Consider the following 22688-nt stretch of genomic DNA (forward strand, 5'->3'; position numbering starts at 1 on the left):
TAAATTTCCTTTTCCATAGCCACAAATCAATGAGAAAAGCAATCATTGCTTGTGACACAACACGACTTGACTTCCAATAATCAGTTCTTTATAGACTACATTTACGTCTTCCCCAGTCAGAAATCGTGAGGAAATTAAGAATTTAAGGGAAAATCAAGCAAGCAAAAACGTAATAGATCACTTTTTGTTACAATACCAAACTTCTGTTTTTTGCAATTTTACAGCAATTTTCTGAATAGTTAATGAACATCAAGTTTCAACCGTAATGCACAATATGATTGTTTGATTGGGGAAATTATGCAGTTGTTAAAGGGTTTGGAGTCACATAAATATGAAAGAGAGTTGCAAAATGAAGTTTTAGTAGGCTGTATATACTAGCTAATTTCTAGGTAAATGGATTCCCTCTAAATCAAAAATGTCAAAATATATGAGGCTGACTTTAAATAATTGAAAGCAAGGATATAAAATGCATGATATTTGCCCAGAATATTCGAATAATGAGGATTTATAATTGTTGTACTGTCTGCTTTACAATGCTTCACAAGATATTCAAAAGTACTCTAGATTTAATGTACATAGATATAAGAAGATGTGGTATGAGTGCCAATGAGACAACTCTCCATCCAAGTAACAATTTATAAAAAGTAAACCATTATGAATTAAGGTACGGTCTCAACATGGAGCATTGGACAACACCAGACAGCAAGTTATAAAGGGCCCAAAAAATACTTTTAACAATGCCACCAACAATCAATCAGTGTATGCTCCTTCAAAGATCTCTATTTATCTGGAGTAGCCAATGATTTTAAAATTTCACACACAATTTTGTAACTTCAAGGAACACAAGGTCATGGAATTTTTCTAATAAATGGCCACCATAAGAGCTCATGGCGAAAAGCATAGTTAACCTTGCTCTGATTCAGACATTCAAAATAGAAAGATATATCACCTCACAGTAAAAGAATTACCTGATGAATCAATAACAGATGGTCATATAATTAAGTGTTTTACCATATAAAAGTAATTTGATTTACCCAAACAAGGTTATCTTCAGTTCAAATAACCACAAAATATGAATAAAAAGAGATGTAGGGGCTTATACAGCTATATGATAACAACTTAACCACACAAAACCAAAGACTGAGGGCAACATGCAGCTTATAGTCAACAAAAGAGGTTTCAATATTTTTAATGTTCTTTTTCAAGTCAGTTCTATTTTTCATTGTTAATAAATAAATTTTAAAAATTGAATACTGTTAAACAAAAAGTTCAGAATAAATGATAAATTTGTGAAAATAAGAATGAGTGTCAATAGGAAATCAGAATGTCATAATTTACCACATTTCAGGTTCATGCAGCTATCTGGTCAAAACCTTATTTTGGCTTTACTGTGAAGATTATACATCAAAATGAAAATATATGTGCCTTTTCAGCATTATAACAACCAATCGATCTTTCCTGTTTGCAAGCTTTAGTAACTTGGTCATTTTCATGACAGTACATTAATATGACATTCTCTTAAAAAAAGTTACTCCCCTTTGCACACATATAGTATTTACAAGTCGTTTCTTTGGGAAAATTTAGAATATTCATCTTTCAATTGCAAGTTCTTTTCTGATAAAAAAAAATCCCAATACTTTATCATGTTTAGAAGGAAATATTTTAAAAATAAGTTTATTTCATCCTTTGAACAAATTACAACTAACCTTTTAAAAGTGATAATGAGCAGACATATTTAACCTTTTGGGTGATAAGCAGAATTCTCCCAAAATGACCATAGATTGGTCTCTGAATAACCTTCTGACGTCATGGAACAATTACCTTTAAAAATTATGACGTCAAATGTTTTAAATTACGATGCAATAGTTTGCTGGAACTTGTGTGGTTTTTAGAAATGACAGACAAACTTGCCTTATAAATAAACTTGTAAATATGTTTATAAAAACTTGCTATAACTATCAGAGAAAATGAAAAAGTCAGTTTGTAAGGTCTTTTCAAATGCCAGCTTTATTTGCTTAACTGTCCAGAAATAGTCATTGAAATGTCTGCTTGTGTCTGAAATTTGGTCTTACCAGCCTAGTGTCAGACAAAATGACAGTTTTTGTTATCATGACAACCATAATAAAGTTTTATCTTGTCTGCAAACTGACTAAAAAAAAATCATTTTTTTTCTTCAAAAATTCTCCATTAGAGCTAGCAAACATCATTAAGGCATGTTATTTTAAAATGAATAGAGAAAAGCATCAGATCCTGTTAATCGGAAGTAAACGATTTATAACAAAACAGAACTACGATTTTTATCTGGCTTAAAAAGCTGAAAGTCTATTACATCATATTGTTGTTTAATGACTTTTAAGGTTTGTCAATAGATGTTACTGATGCAACATAATTGATCTAGCTTAACTCTTTCAACTATATACATGTTGCCATGCGTTAAATATTGTTTACTTAAAAAAATTCTATCTATAGGGTTCCAAAAGCAAAGCATATTTAAACAAATATCGTGACGGTATCATTTAAGTGCAGCTTTATTATTTCAGTCGCAGAGCCGATTTACATAATTGATTAGCGATATTAGTTAAACAATAGCGATATAAATCAACTGAAAATTCAGGAGTCTATCGCAGATATTTTGTATCTCGTAAAAGTCAAATGTGTAACGTTTGATTTAAAACCAATACGAAACAAATAACCAAATATTGACACTAATAAACCTGATTACACTTCATTCAACAAAATCATTAAGCATTTGATTACATTATTCAATTGCAAATGAGTTTTTGACTTTTTAATTCAGATATAATTTCAATTGTTAATATCAATAAATTTTATTGTAGCAAAAATTAAAACTACAATGGGAAATTTCATCCATTTGTTTAATTAATGTTTAATGAAAATTTTGAAAATTGCATTTCATGTAATTTCAACATGCTAGACTGTGAGATTCCAGAGATAGACCAGGCTAATGCTGTTATAAAGTGGCTTTGTTGATGTCAAATATACAAATCAGTCAACAGAACTCAAATTGAATAAAATAAAGGGCCATTAAAACTCCTTCCTAACAAAATTAACAAACAACTATCTGACATTATGACTTCAGAAAAGATTCATTTGTACAATTAAAGGCTAACACAACATAAAACATGAGTCAAAGAAAATGTGGTATGAGTACTTTTTCACTTAGGGAGTCCTTATTTTTAAGACCTAGATAACACTGTGTATTATCGTACAGCTGATATAGGTACTAACCAAGCGGGCATGATCGATTTTGACCTGACACGGTAACAAAAAACTTTGTTTTGTTTTACAAAAAATGTATCAATATTCAGTGTACATTTCTCAACATCTGAAATTCCTTTCCAAAATAATTTTCGCATCGAATTTTTCCTATTTATAGACAACTTTTCTATTCTAATAAGAACAATTAACTTGAAAATGCACAAATAGTTGTGAATGTCAACACCAACTTTCAATTTCGATACAATTGTCGAGACATTTACATGCTTTATCTGAAAGAAAGCTAATACAGGGCAAAAGTAATAGTTACCAATCATAAACCTACCTCTGATTGCTCATTCCTTGAAACTGTTTAGGTAATAAATGAGTATGAAAATTTTGTTTTTGTGTACGGTGTGCAGCAAATTAACAATGCACAGTACAAAAGGATTTATGTGGTCAGCTTAACACCGTACACAGCGATTCTTTTCGGAATAAAATATCGAAAAAAACATATGCATGAAAGATTTCAATGCCAATTAATGATACAGCTATACTTATTACACACACACAGTGGCCTTCTATCAGAAAAAGAGTTGCAATGCATATGGAATTATATATGATGAGAGGAGTTCCAACTTCTTTGACAACTACTTGCACATGTTTTTAGTAATCGTTCTTGTTTGGGAAAAATAATGAGACATCTCTCATCATCAACCTACGACCAAATCATTTCTTAAAACAACAATTATGTTAAGATTGAGGTACACATTGATACTTTGTGAGGTCAAAATCGATCACTCCCGCTTGGTTAGTACCTATATCTGGTGAACTGATGATACACGGTGGATAAGGATAATACATAAAATGTTTCTTACAACATGATACATGTTAGATGTCTGATGTAAAATAGGAAAAATATAAAAGTTATAAAACTATTAAAGACCAAATACTTATTGTCTTGATAAAAAAAGATTTATCTCAAACTGGTTGCCAGTTTACACACGGTTCAATTTAGACAGGTTTTAATTAAAAATTGGGCTAGTGACTGTAACTATAAAATTTGTATTAAAACCGGTAATCAGATCTTAATTTTTACAGTATTGTTTTTTAAAAAGCTAGTCAATTTAGATAAGATTCATTTAAACTCACTGATCCTTGGAATAAACTTATTCTGAAAAGATATCAATTTCAATAAGCACACAGTTAAGATCTTCGAATATTGTTTTTATACGTTCTAATATTAATTTTGTTTTCTGATAAATAAAAACATGACTTTATATGTAGAGCTCTACATTTATAAAAACTTATGGTCCTAAATACTGTTCATATTATGAATCTATATTTAAGTATTGCTAAAGTTGGTTTAAAGAAAATGTCTTTCAAATTTTTTTAAGTAACTATGAAATCTTTGTAAAAAGATATTATAGCGAAAAATATAAACACATTTTTTTTTTAAGTGAAACTAAAATTCACAGCAAAAGTAATCGTTTAAGTTTGACTTTGTAATTGTCCATCATTCAATTGTAGATTCATCATGTTCAAATTTCTCTAAATTGAAGTTATCTAGAAGAAATCTTTTTTTTTTTACAGAAAAACTGATATTATACTTCCTCATTAATAAATGATGACAATATGGATGCATGCTTTTAACTATCCAATAACTGCATTTTTTAGTGGATAATACAGTTTTTAGGCAAGACTTTAAAACATTGTATTAATAGAAAACAATTAAGGAAAATGTGCATGACACCTTTAGATATGATCAATACAAGACGTATAACAGCTCCAACGTGTAAAAATAATTTAAGATGTACAGAAAACAATTTTATTTTGTCAAGTCCTTCAAAACAAGAAATAATTGGATAAAAAATATAACACCTTTTTTGCTGCTGTTGTGAATAAAGTATGCTGGTAATTGTCTAAAACACAATAAGCCTGTGCCTATGGGAATCTGAGGCCTAATTTGAAATATATTTTCATAACATATTTTCGTTCATACTTTTCCTTTACCAGCCCTTTTTAGCCATTCTTGCAGTGATTATTTATTTAAGATTTTCTGACTTTGCAAAAAGATTGATTGATTGTTGGTGCAAAAGTCACATTGTCTATTTCATGTAGCCAGATTTTATTGATTGGGGAAGCTAGAGTAACCAGAGAAAACGGTCATGACCCAGCTACAGCAAGATATCTTACAATCCTAGTCAATAAAGATGTGAGTCAATTGCTCCTTACCATGAGAACATGTATTCAAATAGGCACTGTTGATGCATTCTACATTTGTAATAAGAGAATATATCATTTTGAAATTTAACTTTAGAGATTATTTTCTGCTCAAGAAGTCAAATAAAAAATTGTTAATGAATACTAAAATTGAGAATGGAAATTAGAAATATCAAAGAGACCACAACCAGACCAAAGAGCAAAAATAGAGCCCAAGGCCACCAATGGGTCATCAACACAGCATAACATCCCTTATCTTGAGGCTCTTCAAATGGCCCCTAAATAGCAATATGTTAGCCATTTGGAGCATCTCAGGGTGATTAATATATATACTTAAAAGGGTAGATACATGATTGTATAATACTTTACATGCATACATTAAAATTTTTGGTATTATGGTTAAGTGTACGAAATCCCTTTTTAAAGTGCTATTGCTCGTATAAGGCAACAATTTCTCTGATCTAGGGTTGCCTTTATAGGAAGCTAAGATTTTTCTTCCTTTAATGTGTTACTTGCTTTTATACTATTCTGTAACATCCTTTTAGCAAGAAAATATGAGAGAGAGAAAAAAATGACTTTTAAAAACATCAAGCAAATGCTGCCTTATCAAAAGACATTGCATATGCAGCGGTTAAGTGCATCAGAATTTATGTCTTGCTATTCTAAAAGTTAGCAAAAATGTGCATTTTTTCTACCTTACCTCTTATCAGCTTTATTTATTTGAACAAAACTGTTTTCATCAATCACATCCAACATCTATCTATCGTGACCATTTATCATTGCAAGCTGACATCCCAGAAACATCTCCAGCTTCATACAGGTAAAACCACCTTAATTACAGGTAAAAATAAAGTTATAAATTTTCTATATATTTTACCTTGATAAAAAGTCACTGCTTTTCTTGCTCCAGGAAAATTTAACATCAATGCATTACGAAGATTCCTTCACTCCACCACTTCACGTAAATCAATAACACGACCTAAATGAAAAATAAAACATTCTCCTAACCCAGACATCAATCATCGACATCAAGTTAATTAGTCAATTAGGGTAATGATACTGGACAATGGGAATCGGATTGAGGCATGCGGACAGGATTTGAATTGACCGATGTGAATTTACAGCAACTTCTGTATGAATCGGGAGACACATTTAATAATTATATACGGTTGAGTGCCCATTTTATTTGGTGTGAGATTAGCCTTAACCTAGAGATCTTTTTCCCATGGAGTTGTTGTCCACGGATAGTAGCTAATGATAGAATAAATCATTTGAAATTCGTGTGTAAAATACCGCAACATTAAGTTCTGTGCTTTCGATTTTATGAATTATTATACTGAGCTATCAAAATGCATCTAGATCATCATATCATACAAAATTATTCTATACAAACTCAGTTGGTGATTTTTATGTTTGAAATTGTATGTTTTTTTCAAGAACATGTGCAAAAGAACATACCATTTGTATGCAAGAGATGAATTTAATGCTTATCCTTTTTCCGCTTTCAATTAAATTATTTTATACTTCAATCAGCTATTTTACTATACAGATAAAGTTATACGTATAAACATTAGCTTTATACGTCAATGACCCCAACTAACCTATAAGCCCCGCCTCCTTATTGTATTTCATTAACAACGACCATGACAACGTAAAGTAACAATGGTCAAACTTTTATGAATTTAAACTTTTATGTCTTCAAATTGGTTATTTATATACCATGATTATCAAATGTTATTAATTAAGTTCCTTTTCCTTTTCTAATTCCTTAATATGTCAATGTCTTATCGCCTGGACTACGCTCATAGGGGAATACGCCAAAATGGTACCCCAAGAGGGAAATTCCAAACACTTTTTTTAACAATTTTTTTTATGTTTTTTTTTCATTTTTCATTTTTTTTTCTTGATTTCAGTATAAAGACAATATACGTATAGTGTCTTGAAATATGAAATTTATTTGTATGAGGCTTAGAAACGGGAAAATGCGAGGTAGAACCTCGCATTTTCCCGTTTCTAAGCCTCATACAAATAAATTTCATATTTCAAGACACTATACGTATATTGTCTAATTATACAGCTGGCATGGCTGAGTAATCTGACCTCATAACTACTGTACAAAATCAAATTCAGCTACATTAAAATAATAGGGAACAGAGAATTAAATTTCTACAAATGCCACAAATTATATGGTCATTAATTCTATATAAATTTTAGATTATATAACATAAGAAGAGGCTTTTAGCAGTCATACGATGCCATTGAAATTATATTACATAAGACTGCTCTGATACAAAGTTCGAGATTTTTTTTTTTTTTTAGTGAAATCATTTAACTTATTCCCGCTCTGAAACCTGCATCAAATTATTCAAGTACTGAATGATAATTGTAATATGCCAAAATAACTTCCAAGAGTACATCTATATAAATATGCTAATTTAAACAATGTTTAACAGCTTCCAAGATTTATGAAGTATTTTTTTTAAATTTTATTTGTGTCTGCAACTTTGCCTTTACAATTAGCAACTATATAAACTGCCAAAAGTCCTTAAAAGAGATTTCTATTAATATTGTATGTTAGAAGCATAAAAAACATCACAATTTTTTTTAGAGGAGTCATTTATGGAAGGTGCCATCACTCTGTATCATATCCTAAGGAGTAACAAACACTTGCAAATATATCTGTATAAGGTTATTTACAGTTTGCATATGTGTCAACTTCATGTTAACAAAATAACAACTAAATAAACTGTTAATAACACTTAGCATCTAGAAAGTGCTAATAAGATATATAAGGGACAGATTTTATTATATAAAAGTACAAAATAGGCTATTCATCTGTGTCATCTCATTCCAGCAAAATAGAATGCAATATGTGGTATGGGCTTTGCTCATTGTTATAGGCTCTACAGTGACCTATAGTTGTTATAATTTCTGTGTCATTTGGTCTGTTGTGGAGAGTTGTCTCATTGGCAATCATACCACATCTTCTTTTTTAATAAATACCCGTTAAAATTGATTATGTGGTGATGTGGTGGTGGGTGGAGTGATCATGATATACTAAACTTTAAGTGTTTTATTTGGTTGTAGCTTGTAACACATAAAAAATTATGAATTAATAGTGTCTGATTTGTGAAGGATGAAATTAATTTTAAGGAATGAATTCCTAATTTTCTCAGGCCAAAAAATAAAGAAAATATGAGCCCTTTTCAAGGGAAGTGTTCGGTTAAATTTTTACAACAAAATTTTCTTAATTATTTTAACGTATTTATAATAACTACGATTTTATAATGTGTTCTTCTTAGATCTTTACACTCTTACAATAACAATAGTTTATAGGCCCCCCCCTTTATAATTTTGTGCCTAAAATATACATATATGTTGGTGCCTGTTGTTCATTTCCTGACAAGTGAACTCTTCAAGTAATTTGAAAATGTTAACTGAAATTTTTATCTAGCTTTATATCTTTAGTTTTAACACCTAATTATTTCACAATTCTAGTTTACATTTCAAACTGAAAACTAACTGTATTGAACTTGCTAATATTAATATCTTTAATAATGAAAAGCAAATAAATTATTTAAAACATGTATGTATCATACATACCTTATCTTTTCATCTAAGCAGCTCTTCGTCTTTGGAAAATCTCTCAACTTATAGTGCTCTAGCTTTTGTGATAGAAAATCAATAGTGTTCTTTGTCTTCTATCTGAAAGGGAAAAACAAGTCATAGACAGAGTGACACTTCTGTTTTCAGCTGCTTCTGTTATTAATCACAAAAATGGATAAAAGAAAATGTGGGAACATATGTCACTAAGACAGCAACACAACAACAAAAAATCAGGTTTATTTCACTGTCTTTTGCCCTCATTTGAAGTCTTTTACTTTGATCATTCAAAATCAGAGGGATATTGAAAAGTTGAAATAAATTTATTACATATATAGTTAAGTGAGAAAAAAAATCGGTTCTTTAAAATGTTGCTTTTAACTTGGTGTAACTGGTTTAGAGTGGAATAAACTAATGTCTCTCCTTCATTTTTAGAACTCACTCCAGTGTCTCCAGTAAAGAAGAGGTAAAGCAATCATGTTATAATACTGCTCAACTTTCAAACATGTTTAAAAGATTTAGCAAATTTCAAAAATACTTTCAAAAGAATACATATAAATATATTTCTCTAATTCTATGTCAATTTATCCCTTTCTGCACCAATTATATAAAAATATTTAATCATCGTGTGGTTCGTTTGATCTCAGTACTTCATTGGTTAAAATACGATTATGACGTCAAATTTTCTTGCTTTCCTCTGAATTTCCTATTGTGACCACATGAAAAAAAGGCAACCATGCCTGATGACATCACATAGAAAACACATCTTTTTGCAGATCATTCGAAAAGAAGGAATAAGTTTGCCTGCATAATGTTAGAAAATCATTAGAGAATCAGATTCCAACACTGCATCTCATGTATTACGATATTTATCCACTCTCAACAGTTAAATTTTAAATATTAACAATGCTCGGCAAAGCCTCGCTTTTTAAATTTGAATATTTAACTGTCTCGAGTGGTTAAATATCGTATGACACTCGATGCAGTGGTAGAATCTATATATATATATATTCAAAAACAAAACAAAACATTAAGACAAAAGAGATGATTTCAGCTTCCCAATCATTGACTTTCCATATTTTTTGTAGCAACATTCCAGCAGCACCTGCATACAGAGTATATAGTTTTTCATGTTGTGTCTTGAATACTATTACTATTGTTGGTATGTCTGAATCCTTTTTATCCATGGTGTTTTCAGTTTATTTTTTAATCTATGAGTTTGTTTGTGCCTCTGTTAATGTCCCTCTTATATATAGAATTGAGAATCTGTCAAAGAGATATACAATTATGTATAACAATCTGACCAAAGAACAGAAATCAGCCCAAGGTCCCTAATGGGTCTTCAAAACAAAGAGAAATTACCTTACATGATTTCAGCTGGCCCCTAAATCATAATGTATGCTAGATCAGTTAACTTGATGCCTCACTCAACCCTGAAATATAGATATATATATACATGAACATGTTTATATACAAGTACAAAATGTATATCACAAGATAAGTTTTTAGTAGTGTTTCATCGTCTCCTGGTTCTGGTTCATCTCAGATAAAGGAGTAAGTTCATGAAGGTTTAAAATTGGCCCTAAGATTATTTATATTTTTTTAATCCAGTTTATAAACTACGAATTTCACATAGATATGCATTGTATATAGTTATGATTTTACTATTAATACAAAATAACTACATTTTGGCACATCACATTAAAAATGAAGGAGTATTGACTATTTAAGTATGCATTATTTGTGTTGTAAGGTCAAATTTTCAATAAATCTTTAAATTTTTTTAGCATAATAAACTATGATTGTCACCCAGGATCCAGAATATTTTGAAACTAGGGATTTAATATCATTGTCAACTTTTGGTTTCGGAACATTTTGGATCCTTTTTGGATCCTAGGTCATGTAGGTTGCAGCCAAAGGTTTGCTCAAGCTCATAGGTCAGAAAAATATACATAATCATCACATTTGACAATATATCTAAAATGTGCTGATATTGTAGCCAAGAATGTACTAGCTCTTGTGAAGATTTATGTTTAACGAAGAAGTAAAGCTTTTGAAAAAGAACCATTTAGGAACCAAATTATGGCCATTTTGGACGAATTAAAAAAAATATCAAAATTTTTAAAATTTCATGAATTTTTAGCATGGCTGTATTCTTAACTTTTTTTTAGCACATATCACTCTTTGGTCTGTTAACCCAATCAAGATACTTATGTGTGGTAAGATGGCTCTGCAGAATGAATCAGTATGTTTAAATGATTTTTGCTGCTGAAATTGAAAATATTAAATATGAATGATTGTTTCTGATTTTACATCCAGTAGCAAATATTTCATAGATATTTAGGACATGGATTTTATAAGAAATAAGAATGTAGGTATGGCCTTTTAAGATGTTTTGATCAGTCAACTAACATGACTAAATAGGTGATAAATCTTTTGAGCCTATAAAAAACAACAAAAAGTGAAAAATATTTCACAACAGGAAATATGACTATAGTTAAAGAAACTTCTTTTGATATATTGGGCTGCATGTGCTCATGATATTGATCCTGAGGAAGATGGTAATTTCAGAGGTTTCAATCTAGAATCTTTCTCATGTTTATTCATTTTCTGAATAAGTTTCTTGTTTGTATTCAAGTTAAAAGAATGCAAATTTAAATATTTTTAGCAAAAATAAAAAGAAGTGGAAATTATTTTGGCAAGTTTGTATATATATCATCCCAAACAGATCACCATAACCTATTTGGCTGAGTATTTCCAACCTGCACAGAATGTTTAAGAAGACATTAATGTTTTTTTACATTGATAAAAGTCATGAAAATAGTGATAAAAATATTGTGTGAAAAATGTACACTGTCTGACAACAACAAACACATTTCTAATTTAGCCAAAATAAATATTGTCAAAGAATTAAACAAAGAGGCATAAATTCAGTTCAAATATGAAAATACTTATATAACTTAGTCTGTTAATGTGATGTTGGAAGTCTTAGTAAATTTATCACTTGGGTTGAGCCTGAAGCTCCTCTCTCTTTATTATACTGCAAATTTTTGTTATTTTGGGTATGTTTAAATATTTTTGACTGAACCCCTTCATATATTTTTGAATGATGACTGAAGTGAATAACAACATTGACTTGTTATATACAGCCCTCTCACATCATTTGTTTATACCAATGAAATAATTAGTTTGTACTTTAGGGGTAATTGCTCACTCAACTCAACCCACTAAATGGAAAATAAAAGCATAAGTTCCTTAAAATTGATTTAATTTATAAAGTACCTCTAATCAGGAATTAATTTAATCATATTAATGTAGAAACTCTTCCTTGAAAAAAGAATAGAAACAATATAGACAATATATTATTTCCAAGCTTTTCCAGTTAACTGTGGGAAATCTATTCTTAGGTGACAAAACTAAATATTTTGATTTTATATGTATAGACATGTTTTTTCCATTTTTTTTTATTATTATTATACATGTTATATGCAGCAAAGATCTTTGTAAATTTTAAATTTAATTTTCACAAGCTTCTAAAGCAATTATCATGATTGTACATTTTAACATGTTTAAAAGAACATACATGTATTTGGTTAATTGTGTTTAATAAGAAATATACATGCAAATACATAGAATGTTTTATGTTCATTATTTATCAAGATAACATGTCTAAATGTATGTAACAACAGAGACATATATTACATATATATGTCTCTGGTAACAATCATGATTTAGAAATAATTAACTCTTGATCAGTATTGTCACTGGTATTGTTTTATTATTCAATTTCTCAACTCTATTATAAGAGTGAATTTTCTTTATTTTCGTTCACTGGATATTCCACTGTATATAGATAAAATATTCTTATTTTATGTGGAGATTTACAAACCATGGCATGAGATGAAAACTTCTATTATAAGTTGAATTTTTCCAAAGAATTATGAAAGGAGACCACATGCCATGGCCTTTAAATTTATAAACCAAAAATTATAATAAGGTATGAGATTTGTTACATTTAACAGAAAAAAGTACTATTTTTGTTCAGATTCACCTAAAATATCCTTGTTTACACTTTCGAAAAATATGGCTGGTAATGTGTCCAACTAGAACTATGACATGTGCGTGTATGTTTGTCATTTGTGGGATGGTTTGCAGAGAAAACAGTTAGAAATAAACATCATGTCAGTCTCTGATCATATATGTGATGTGTGTCATAGACAGGATTGTTTTTTTCTATAAAATCTATAAACATACACACTAGACGAAAAATGTGGTCTTCACAACAGCTTCTGTGGATTTGAATTACCACGCAAATTCTAAATTAGTGGACAATGGGAGATAACTCAGATTTAACACAGGTAACGAAAGGGAATTACCCTAAAAATTCTTGTGACAGATTGTTTCTAAATTTAGCACATAACAAACACCTATTTTTGTGGAAGTTTGCACATGTCGGTGAGTATTACCAATGAATAATTTCTAAAAATATCACTCTTAGTTACACAATGACTTCAAAAGGTTACATATGCACGCTTCCTACACATGAAACTGAAAGAAAATCTATGTAAAGAATTATAATATTTAAGGATCTGCTAAATATTATGTTGATTCATAACAAAAGTATTGTGGATACCCAAAGAGCTCTAATTCTTCCTGATAAAGAATCATGCCAACTAAATGTGAGTTATTATGGTGCTGGAAATCATCTATGCGATTTTCATAGCCTTGGAAATATGCTTTAGACATTTATTTATGTGTTATTCATTGTCCATGTCAACACAGTATATGTATCAATAAAGATTTATTTATTTATTATCTTGTTTGATATTCATTTATTTTGTCCTCTCAGACATTTTGTCAGATTGACAAATGTTTACAAGATGTTGTATTTGATATTTTGATTTGGGGGGAGGGGGGTAGAAGAGGTCCTGACCCCCCGAAATCCCGGCTTAAAAACAGGAAATCCAGAGGTCCTAAATTTAGATATATTTATTAAATCCCGCATCCAGAAATTAAAAAAAAAAGAATTCCCTGATCCCGAAAGAGTTCATCCCCAAATCCCGAGCTTAAAAACACCTGATCCCTAAGTCCTTATAAAGGTCCCATCCCCCTCAATTATGTCTTCTTTTCAATGAAACCAGTCCATTTAATGATAAAATTGAGAATGGAATGTACGTGTGTTCATTTCAAATTTTGTTTTGGTTGATGTACATGTATGATACACGATCATTAATATGATATATACTTCTTGTACTTGGGCTATTACTATTATTAATTTATTACCAAAGTTATTGCCAATCGATCATTACAAACGTATTACAAAAACCTACAATCAGCTATATTTTTTAGTAACATTTAAGCCTACAATTTTACTATGTTATTATGTCAGATCCCCTATTTATTTAAATCTTAAGGTTTAAATTTCTGTCATGTTTCATATTCTTATAATTTCCTGGAAAACCAAAATATATTTAAAAAAGAACCCAGTGCAATGGGCCAATCTTTTACCAGGAACTTATTTGTTCTATTGATCATTGTTTGTCCCTGATATAAAGAATACTAGGAAGTTAAATGTGAAATTTGGATGCATATATTCCTTCAAAAATTGAATTTATTCTAATTTGTACATTTATGCACATTTTGTGTACATGTACCTTTGTTATTTGAATTGAAACAGCGAAAATTACACCAAAATATGTATCATCAATTTGATGTTACCTAATGACATATACGGTAAGAATCGTGCACTTAAACAATTTGATAAGTTGGTCATTTTCTGTGTAATATTTTGGTTCAGTCGTTTGTCTTTTTATTAAATGTTTAAATCTGGTCTCATGGTGTTGTTTAGAAGTTGTTATTGTCTGTTTTATCTTTCTTCTGATTTTAAATTGCAATGTTAATATCTTCTCTCCCTATCAATTTAAAGTGTTGACGAGATCTTTGTAAAAGTGTTTTTTTTATGTTAATAATTATGTTTAAGAGATGTAGCTCACTATGCACATAATTTTATGACATAGTTTGGGGTGGCATATATCTTGAAAAATATTTTGAATGCAGTGTTTATAATTGTAGCTGAAAAATAGATTTTGAAACCTAAGGGCAATATAAATATAACAGTTGGAGAAGAATAGAAAAACAAAGCTTATATCCATCCATGACACAAAATCAGTATATATATTGCACAGCAAAAAAAACATATTTTTTTCTATTGGTTTAATATCTGATTGAGGTATGCTCAATCTTTTATTCATACAAATACATCAAATTGTGTTGGGTTGATATTTCATTAGGTACCAGTATGTCTCATCGTATGTCTAATCTTCTTTTATTCATACAATTACCTGTACATTGATCCGATATTTTGCTTAACATGCCTTAATAAGTAGGCTAACAACGAAATAAGCATTATTTATTCAATTTATATAAGAAGATGTGGTATGAGTGCCAATGAGACAACTTATCATCCAAGTCACAAATTTTAGTAAAAAAGAAAGCAAATTATTATAGGTCAAAGTACAGCCTTTAATTTCTGTGTCATTTTGGTCTCTTGTGGAGAGATGTCTCATTGGCAATCATACCACATCTTCTTTTTTATATTCAGTGGCTCACACTGAACAGCAAGCTATAAATGGCTACTCGAATGACTAATGTACAGTAAAAGTGTTGAAATTTGATAAAAAAACCTTTAATAAAAAGTTTTCCAAGGGAAGGTCAGATGTTGGAACTTCTCTTAATCAAACATGCTTCCTTTTCCAATGAGAATTAACAAAAATGATATATAGCAAATTTTGCTGAGAGTGGCAATGATGTACATTAATTATTCTCTTTGCATTAACTTGATCTGATCCGCATTGATAATGCTATTTTATTAATTCAATGTATAGGGTCACTTTGCACAAATTGAAATATCCAGGTAATTAAACAACAACTATTTCTGGTTTATATATAGGTTTTATTTTTTTTGCAATAATTATTACCAAATTTGAATATATATAATAATGGCATCTAAGACTTTGACCTTGATTTTGAATGAATATAAATATGCAATATTTTGCTTGAATCTAAATTCTGTAAGTTGGCAGAATAGGTACTACTGTAATATAAATAAAATAATAATTGCATGCAGGAAATAACAAAGAAAATTGTGTATGAAATGTTCATACATTGTTTGTATGATTACTAATAGTTTTAAAAATCTTCTTTTTAATGTAGGTCTAAGACTGAATATGGTTCGTTATCGAATGGCAGAAGGAGGATCTCCACTCAACTCACTACCAGGTGAGGTATTGTGCTATGACTATAGCTGTAATTTTTTGTTGAAATAATAAGTACATGTATACCAAAAGAAAAAACTGCATTGTTTATAATTTAACGGTAGGATGTATGATGAAGAAAATTTGTCATTCTGTTTTCAACCCTTTTGTTCATATACAACATGTAGCTACTTAGATATTCACATATTTTTACATTCTTGTCTTTCAATTTTTTAGGTTTAAGGGATTCTGATGAAGGTAACTCAATCAAGAGCACTTTGAGTTGCACTAAATTTATAAAGTGGTTTTTTTTTCATCTATTAACACTGGGTTGATAGTACAGTACGCACAAGGAGTTTGTAATCCCAAACTCCATACTCCGATATTTTTCCTGGTGTAACACCAGGAAACTCTGATATCCCTCCCAAAATTGTCGGAGAAATTTGGGAGTATTCCCTCCGACTTCCGCGTAAATCCGCTACCTTTTGTTTATTGTATTAGCGACATCTCTCCCAGTCTGGTGTGACACCAGGTAATTAATTGCCCTAATCCGTCTGATCTATGCCGGCACGCGACAGTCAAGGTATGTGAGATTTCTAATGTGATTAAACAATTGTATTTCCTGTCTATTGATTATCAGGTTATATCTGATTGCTTGAAACAAATGAAAGATTAAAATAAAAAGCAAAACGTTGTTGTTAATTCTTTCAATTACACTGTACATTTTAATCAAGTTTTTAAACAACTATATTTGATTTTGACTTCCGTTTTTTTTATCAGTAAATAAATATTTAATTTACTAAAAGAGATATAATTGTGCAACAATAAACGGAGACTAACGCTGAATAAATGAGGGCAGTTTAAAGAAAAATTACACGTCTCAAATTTTTTTATACTACAAGTAAAAAAGAAAATATTATTCACTATATGTTATGCTAATAATTCTACGCCATTTCCATTTTACGATTACAAAATAAAAGTTTTTAATTAAAAAATGTAATTCATGTTGTGGCACTGGCATGATTTATAACATCTTTTCTTCAATTGAAGAGGTTAACAACTTTTTGAAAACTATTAATGTTCCAGCAATCTAAGTCAAAGTGGACACTACTTTTTTTTTTATGCACCAGTGGCAGTCTCAGGGAGCATAAAGTTTTACCTTTGTCCGTTTGTATTGGGCCATATGTCCCAAAATAAGTTACCATTCTCTAACTTTAGTTTTTGCCTACACCAAATGTTATGAAACTTATATACTATGCTTATTATCACAGATATATTTTGAATTTTGGTGATTCATGTATCACTTTTACTGTTCTTGAGTTATGTCCCTTTATAAACATAAAAGTTGTATAATTTTTTCTTTTCAGTTCTCCATCTTTAATTTTCCTCAACCAAGTATTATGAAACTTATACACAATAGTTATCACCACATAATACAGATCAAGTTTGAAATTTGGTAGCATCACTTTTACTGTTCTATGATATTCCCCTTTTAAACCTTAAAATTTCTGAATTTTTCCTTTTCGTTCTCTTTCTTTAGTTTGTCTCTACAAAATGTTATGAATTTTAAACACAATGCTTATTATTAGAAAATACAGATCAAGTGTGAATTTTGGTGGTATCATTTTTACCGTTCTAGAGTTATGCCTCTTTACAAATGAAAAATTGTTGAAAGTGGTTTCACTCCTCTAATTTAAGTTTGCATCGACTAACTGTTGAAACTTATTCAAAATGCTTTTTACCATAAAACTCAGTTTAAATACGAATTTGGGTAGTCAGTTCACCTTTAGTGTTCTTAAGTTATGTCCCTTTATAATTTTGAATGCAAGCTGGACACCTTCTGTGTCCAATGGACACAAATTCCCTATATATTGTTTTGTGTGTAGTGGATTAAAGACATATTCCTAACTGATAATATCATGTGGTGAAGGGCACTATTTTATTTCTTCACCATTGGAGGTGTGCCTACATTGGCAGAATGTATACAAATACAGATCCCTTTTGGTATCTAGGCTATTCAGGTTTTTTTTTGCATCTTTGACTTTCAAATTTTTTGGTTTGAGCATTACTGACGAAAGAAAGAAAATCTAGAATTAATACAGGGGACACACCAAATGTAGAAAATATATTTTCAGTATTCAATTGAGCTATCTGTATACTGATCACGCAAAATCTTAACAATAACATGAACTCTAATATTCAAAGAATAGATTACCGGTAGTTGAAATCTTCAGTTAATAAAGCTGTAAAATGTACATTTGTGAATAAACAATGATATACCAAGTTAAATAAATATTTGGATTACTCAGACTAGTTTGAATTATACATAAAATTATATAGATGTTTTGTCTTTATTATCTTCATTATAGGAATGATTATATAGCTATTGCATCACTGCTTGCTGAAATCATCATTTGTCATGTTGGATTCAATGACTCAATATATACCATTAGTTGATCTAGTTGAGTCTCCAGTATACATGGTATAAGACATCACAAGGGTTGTGTTATAAAATAGTTAAAAAAACAACATTGGTGGACTTTAACAGTCTTATTATTTTTGATTTCAGATACATCCCCTAAAGAAAGAGATTTTTTTGGAGCTGAAATATGGGAAAGTCTTCGTTCAAAACACACAATGCTGTCATACTGGCGCAGAGGCTTAACAGAAGTATTAAAAGACCATGAATTTGACGAAGCTGAAGGAAAGAAAGTTATAAACTTTCTATTGTCTATTGTAAGTTTTCAAATATATTTAGTGAACAAGCATGAAAAAAAATCACAAAATTCATGTTTATACAGTCAAAGGAAGAACTCGACATGCTTTCAGCAAAAATTGAAATTTTCAAAGGAGTATCAAATATTTAATAAGGTTGACAATTGTGCCTATAAAGATACAGGAATTTTATCTAAATGAAAGTTTAATTTGCTCTGTGTTGAAGGCCTCAATTTCACTCTGAGATGAAACTGTTCCTTTGCCTTTTGTGTTTTTAGCTATGCACATACATATTTTGAGTCATCACTCATGGATGAATACCCTTTATCTCTTCTTTTCTATTTAAAAGACTTTTTTTATCTTTTGTAGTTTCGTTTTGCCATTTTGGCAGCTAAAGAACAAGGACCTGGTGCAACAGTCAAGATACTTTATAACTTAGTCCCTAATCATTTGAACCTGGTTAGCTGGCGGAGGATATTAGTTGGAATGAATTTAGTGTTAGAAGAACCCGATACAAATAATGACATTAGACTTATAGGAGTCACATTATCTAAAAAACATAAGCGAGAAATAGTTATAAAAACGTTAGACGAATTTTCCAGATTATTAGTTTTGCTGAAAGGTGAGATATATGATAAATTTATCAGAGTTTCAAATACATATACAATATAAGGTCAATGCAAGGAAAATATAAAAAAGTTGTATGAGGCTGAGGAACTGGGGAAGGGCGAGGTTCCATCAATAGTCTATATTTTCATAACATTGACCTGATGATTGACCCAATATTGTTTTCATAAAGCAACTAAAATTAACACATTGATAGTTTTTTAAATCGTAACACAAATGTCAAACTTATTTTCATCCTGTAATGGACCCCTGATTGAAGAGAAAGTGTTCCATGATGAAATTGACATTATACAAAATATAGCTATGTTACTATATTTAGGAAATAAACACAACCAGTTGCAGTATAAATACTTTTGTTATAATATATGTTTGCAATTTCCTATTATCTGATTTTATTTTTTTTATCAAACACTGTGACCAGAAAGTAATCTTGCATATAAGGAAAAGTGTTAAAACAAAAATTGATGAACACATTTGAACCAATTTGAAATGTCATACCTTTAACCACATTGCCTAAGCTTTGGAAAATTACTATCATACTGAGTCAACAAAAATATAGATTGACAATATAAAATCAGACACAAGAAGTCAGTCATTTAGTAGTAAAAAACCAAAGTTTACAGACTTGAAATTTTGTATGCCAACTCTAGACTTATTTAGTGCCTGATTATAATAAAAAGATTTTGAAGGTCGAATCAATATGGAAGTTAAAGGGCATTCAAATGCCCAAATTCAAAAACAAATGTTATGAATCTTTTTATAAATTGAATTGTATTGTTTTTTTCATCAACATATGCTTATATGGATGAGATGTGGCTTTTTATCAGAACTATGTGAAACAGTGATTTTATAAATTATATACACATTTTTGTCATGATGCATGGTTGTGGTTACTTTATTGTTCATTTTGTAGTGAATTCCTAAATACTTTTAATTTAAATTTTCTATTCTAGTTTATAAATACATAAAATAGTATATTTAAGGAATGAATGTAATATTTTTTCTGTCTATGAAGAAATAACATAAAAAATGTAGTGCACACTTAATAACCTGTGTAGAGGGTTATTATTAAGTAAGCACCACATTTTTTATGTTATTTTGAATAGACAGAAAAAATATAACTTATAATTCAATTCTAAATTCCGACATAAATCATGAAGAATGCTGATGACATTCTAGTCACATGACAGAATTATGTCTATGAGATGATAAACAAAACAACGTCAGCCTAATCAGAAGAAAATAATCTTCTTATTTTCAGATTGCAATTGGCAAGTATTGCAGACAATTCTAGATATGGACCAAGGTTATCCAATGGCTCTACTTGAAATAGTAAGTTAGCACTTTTAACATATTAGAATCTGTCATGAAAGATAATATAAATGCATATTTCATTAAAAATGAAGGAAAATAAGTATGTCTGTTGGGATACTTATTTAAAGCTTCTAATTCTTAATATACGCAGCATTCCAATACATTTTAAAGATATGTGCCCCAATACCTTTAAGACAATTATCATATGAATCAGAAAATAGACACTTTATGGATAAACTCATCAAAGATACTAGAATTGAACTTTTGAAAGCAAGATACTTGTTTTATCTAAAAAAGACTCATAAGAGATATATCGCGCGTTGCTCAAAAAGAAAGGTTAAAAAGGCCAAACAAAATTTCCTTAGTTTATATGAACACTTAGATTTTTGCTTTGTACATCAATTTTACAATAACTTAGATTAGGATATCTTCCATCATTTTTTTTCTCGAAAATAACAGCATTTTATAGGTGGTGAAAATGAATCATGCTAAGTTTAGTTTGAAAAATAGAGATAAACCATGTAAACTATTCTAAGGGGACATTTAAAGCTCATCAGTAAAAACAAAACTGACCACTCAAAGACTATGAAAAAAGTAAAATCACAAACATACTGAACTCCGAAAATTCAAAAAGGAAAGTGCCTTATCAAATAGCAAAATCAAAAACTCAAACATATTAAACAAAGATATAACAACTGGCATATTCCTGACATAGAACAGGCATCTTCTTATGTAGATAATGGAGGATTAAACCTGGGATTATAGCTAGCTAAACCTCTCACTTGACATAAGACAACTTAGTCCACAAAACACTAAAATGTGCTAAACAAGCAAAACAAAAAATAGGGGTGTAAAAGATGAAGACAGTTCAGATATTTTTTGTCTATACTGCAATTTGCTCTTTATAAAAGAAACATTAATCACACTTATGAAGATTAATATGTTTTTGTTTCTTTGTAGTTGGATTATTGCAAGGACCATGATTTTGCACCTGTATCAAAACAAAAAAACTTAAAGATTTTGTATGAAATAGACCTTTTTGCAATGCGTCAGTTAGGATTTTATCGTGCAAATCCAACAGAACCAGTGTCATGGGAACGGCCTGCAAGTAATGCTCATTTGACGTTCATTTCTATATTATATGCATTGTATGGATCTTTAATAAGAGACCTTCCACGCTCTAACGACTTTCGTAGCTTACCTGTTCTATGATGTCTATTTCTTTGACTGTATGGTGGATAACTGATGAAACATGATGTACCATGTATAAAATACGAATATCAGATAGTTCCATTCTTTCCATGTATAAACGTTGTTATATCATTTATATGTTGTTACCTTTAAAAGATAGCTGTTGTATAATATATGGATGTTATGTATGTCAATATTAAAAGAACTTTAATAACTGAATAAATGATTTCATACCTAGACAAAATGATTGAATGAACAGACCTACCTCACAGCTTAATTTTGTCTAATTTTATAGATACATATGATACCTTTTGGTTCTTCTTGATTTTATCAGTTCTTCACCGTTTAATATGGTTAAGAACTTTCAAGCATTACTGACGATACATTAGTTGTTGAAATATGGATCTGATGATACTATAACATTAAAACCGTTATTTAAAACAAATAATGTTTGGTTAACATTAAATGAATAACAAAATATGTAGAGCAGGATTCGCTCACCCTTCTAGAGCACATTTGATCATCACCAGTAGCTGGTGGGGTTTG

General features: G+C 29.9%; 2 protein-coding genes across 4 annotated transcripts in view; one reads left to right on the top strand and one right to left on the bottom strand.

Annotated features, from left to right (window-relative positions):
• Positions 1 to 10481, bottom strand: part of LOC134726902 (interleukin-6 receptor subunit beta-like) — a 97520-nt gene extending 87039 nt beyond the window's left edge. For both annotated transcript variants that reach the window (XM_063591317.1, XM_063591312.1), the window contains exons 1-3: positions 10405 to 10481; positions 9043 to 9144; positions 6317 to 6418 (exon numbers count right to left, since the gene is read on the bottom strand). The gene's annotated coding sequence lies outside the window, so the exon portion shown is untranslated. The remainder of the gene's footprint in view (positions 1 to 6316; positions 6419 to 9042; positions 9145 to 10404) is intronic.
• A 2894-nt stretch (positions 10482 to 13375) lies between these two features.
• Positions 13376 to 22353, top strand: LOC134726947 (uncharacterized). Of its 2 annotated transcripts, none has more exons than XM_063591355.1 (6): positions 13376 to 13400; positions 16255 to 16320; positions 18865 to 19031; positions 19380 to 19632; positions 20899 to 20969; positions 21912 to 22352. In XM_063591355.1, the coding sequence occupies exons 2-6, from the start codon at positions 16269 to 16271 to the stop codon at positions 22161 to 22163; spliced, it is 795 nt and encodes a 264-aa protein (XP_063447425.1). In that variant the 5' UTR covers positions 13376 to 13400; positions 16255 to 16268; the 3' UTR covers positions 22164 to 22352. The 2 variants fall into 2 exon arrangements, with proteins under 2 accessions (XP_063447425.1, XP_063447418.1); XM_063591348.1 differs by lacking the exon at positions 13376 to 13400 and adding an exon at positions 13540 to 13721 and having other exon boundaries at positions 21912 to 22353.
• Positions 22354 to 22688: the final 335 nt, after the last annotated feature.

This window comes from Mytilus trossulus, chromosome 1, assembly GCF_036588685.1.
Source record: "Mytilus trossulus isolate FHL-02 chromosome 1, PNRI_Mtr1.1.1.hap1, whole genome shotgun sequence".
Lineage (NCBI taxonomy): Eukaryota > Metazoa > Mollusca > Bivalvia > Mytilida > Mytilidae > Mytilus > Mytilus trossulus.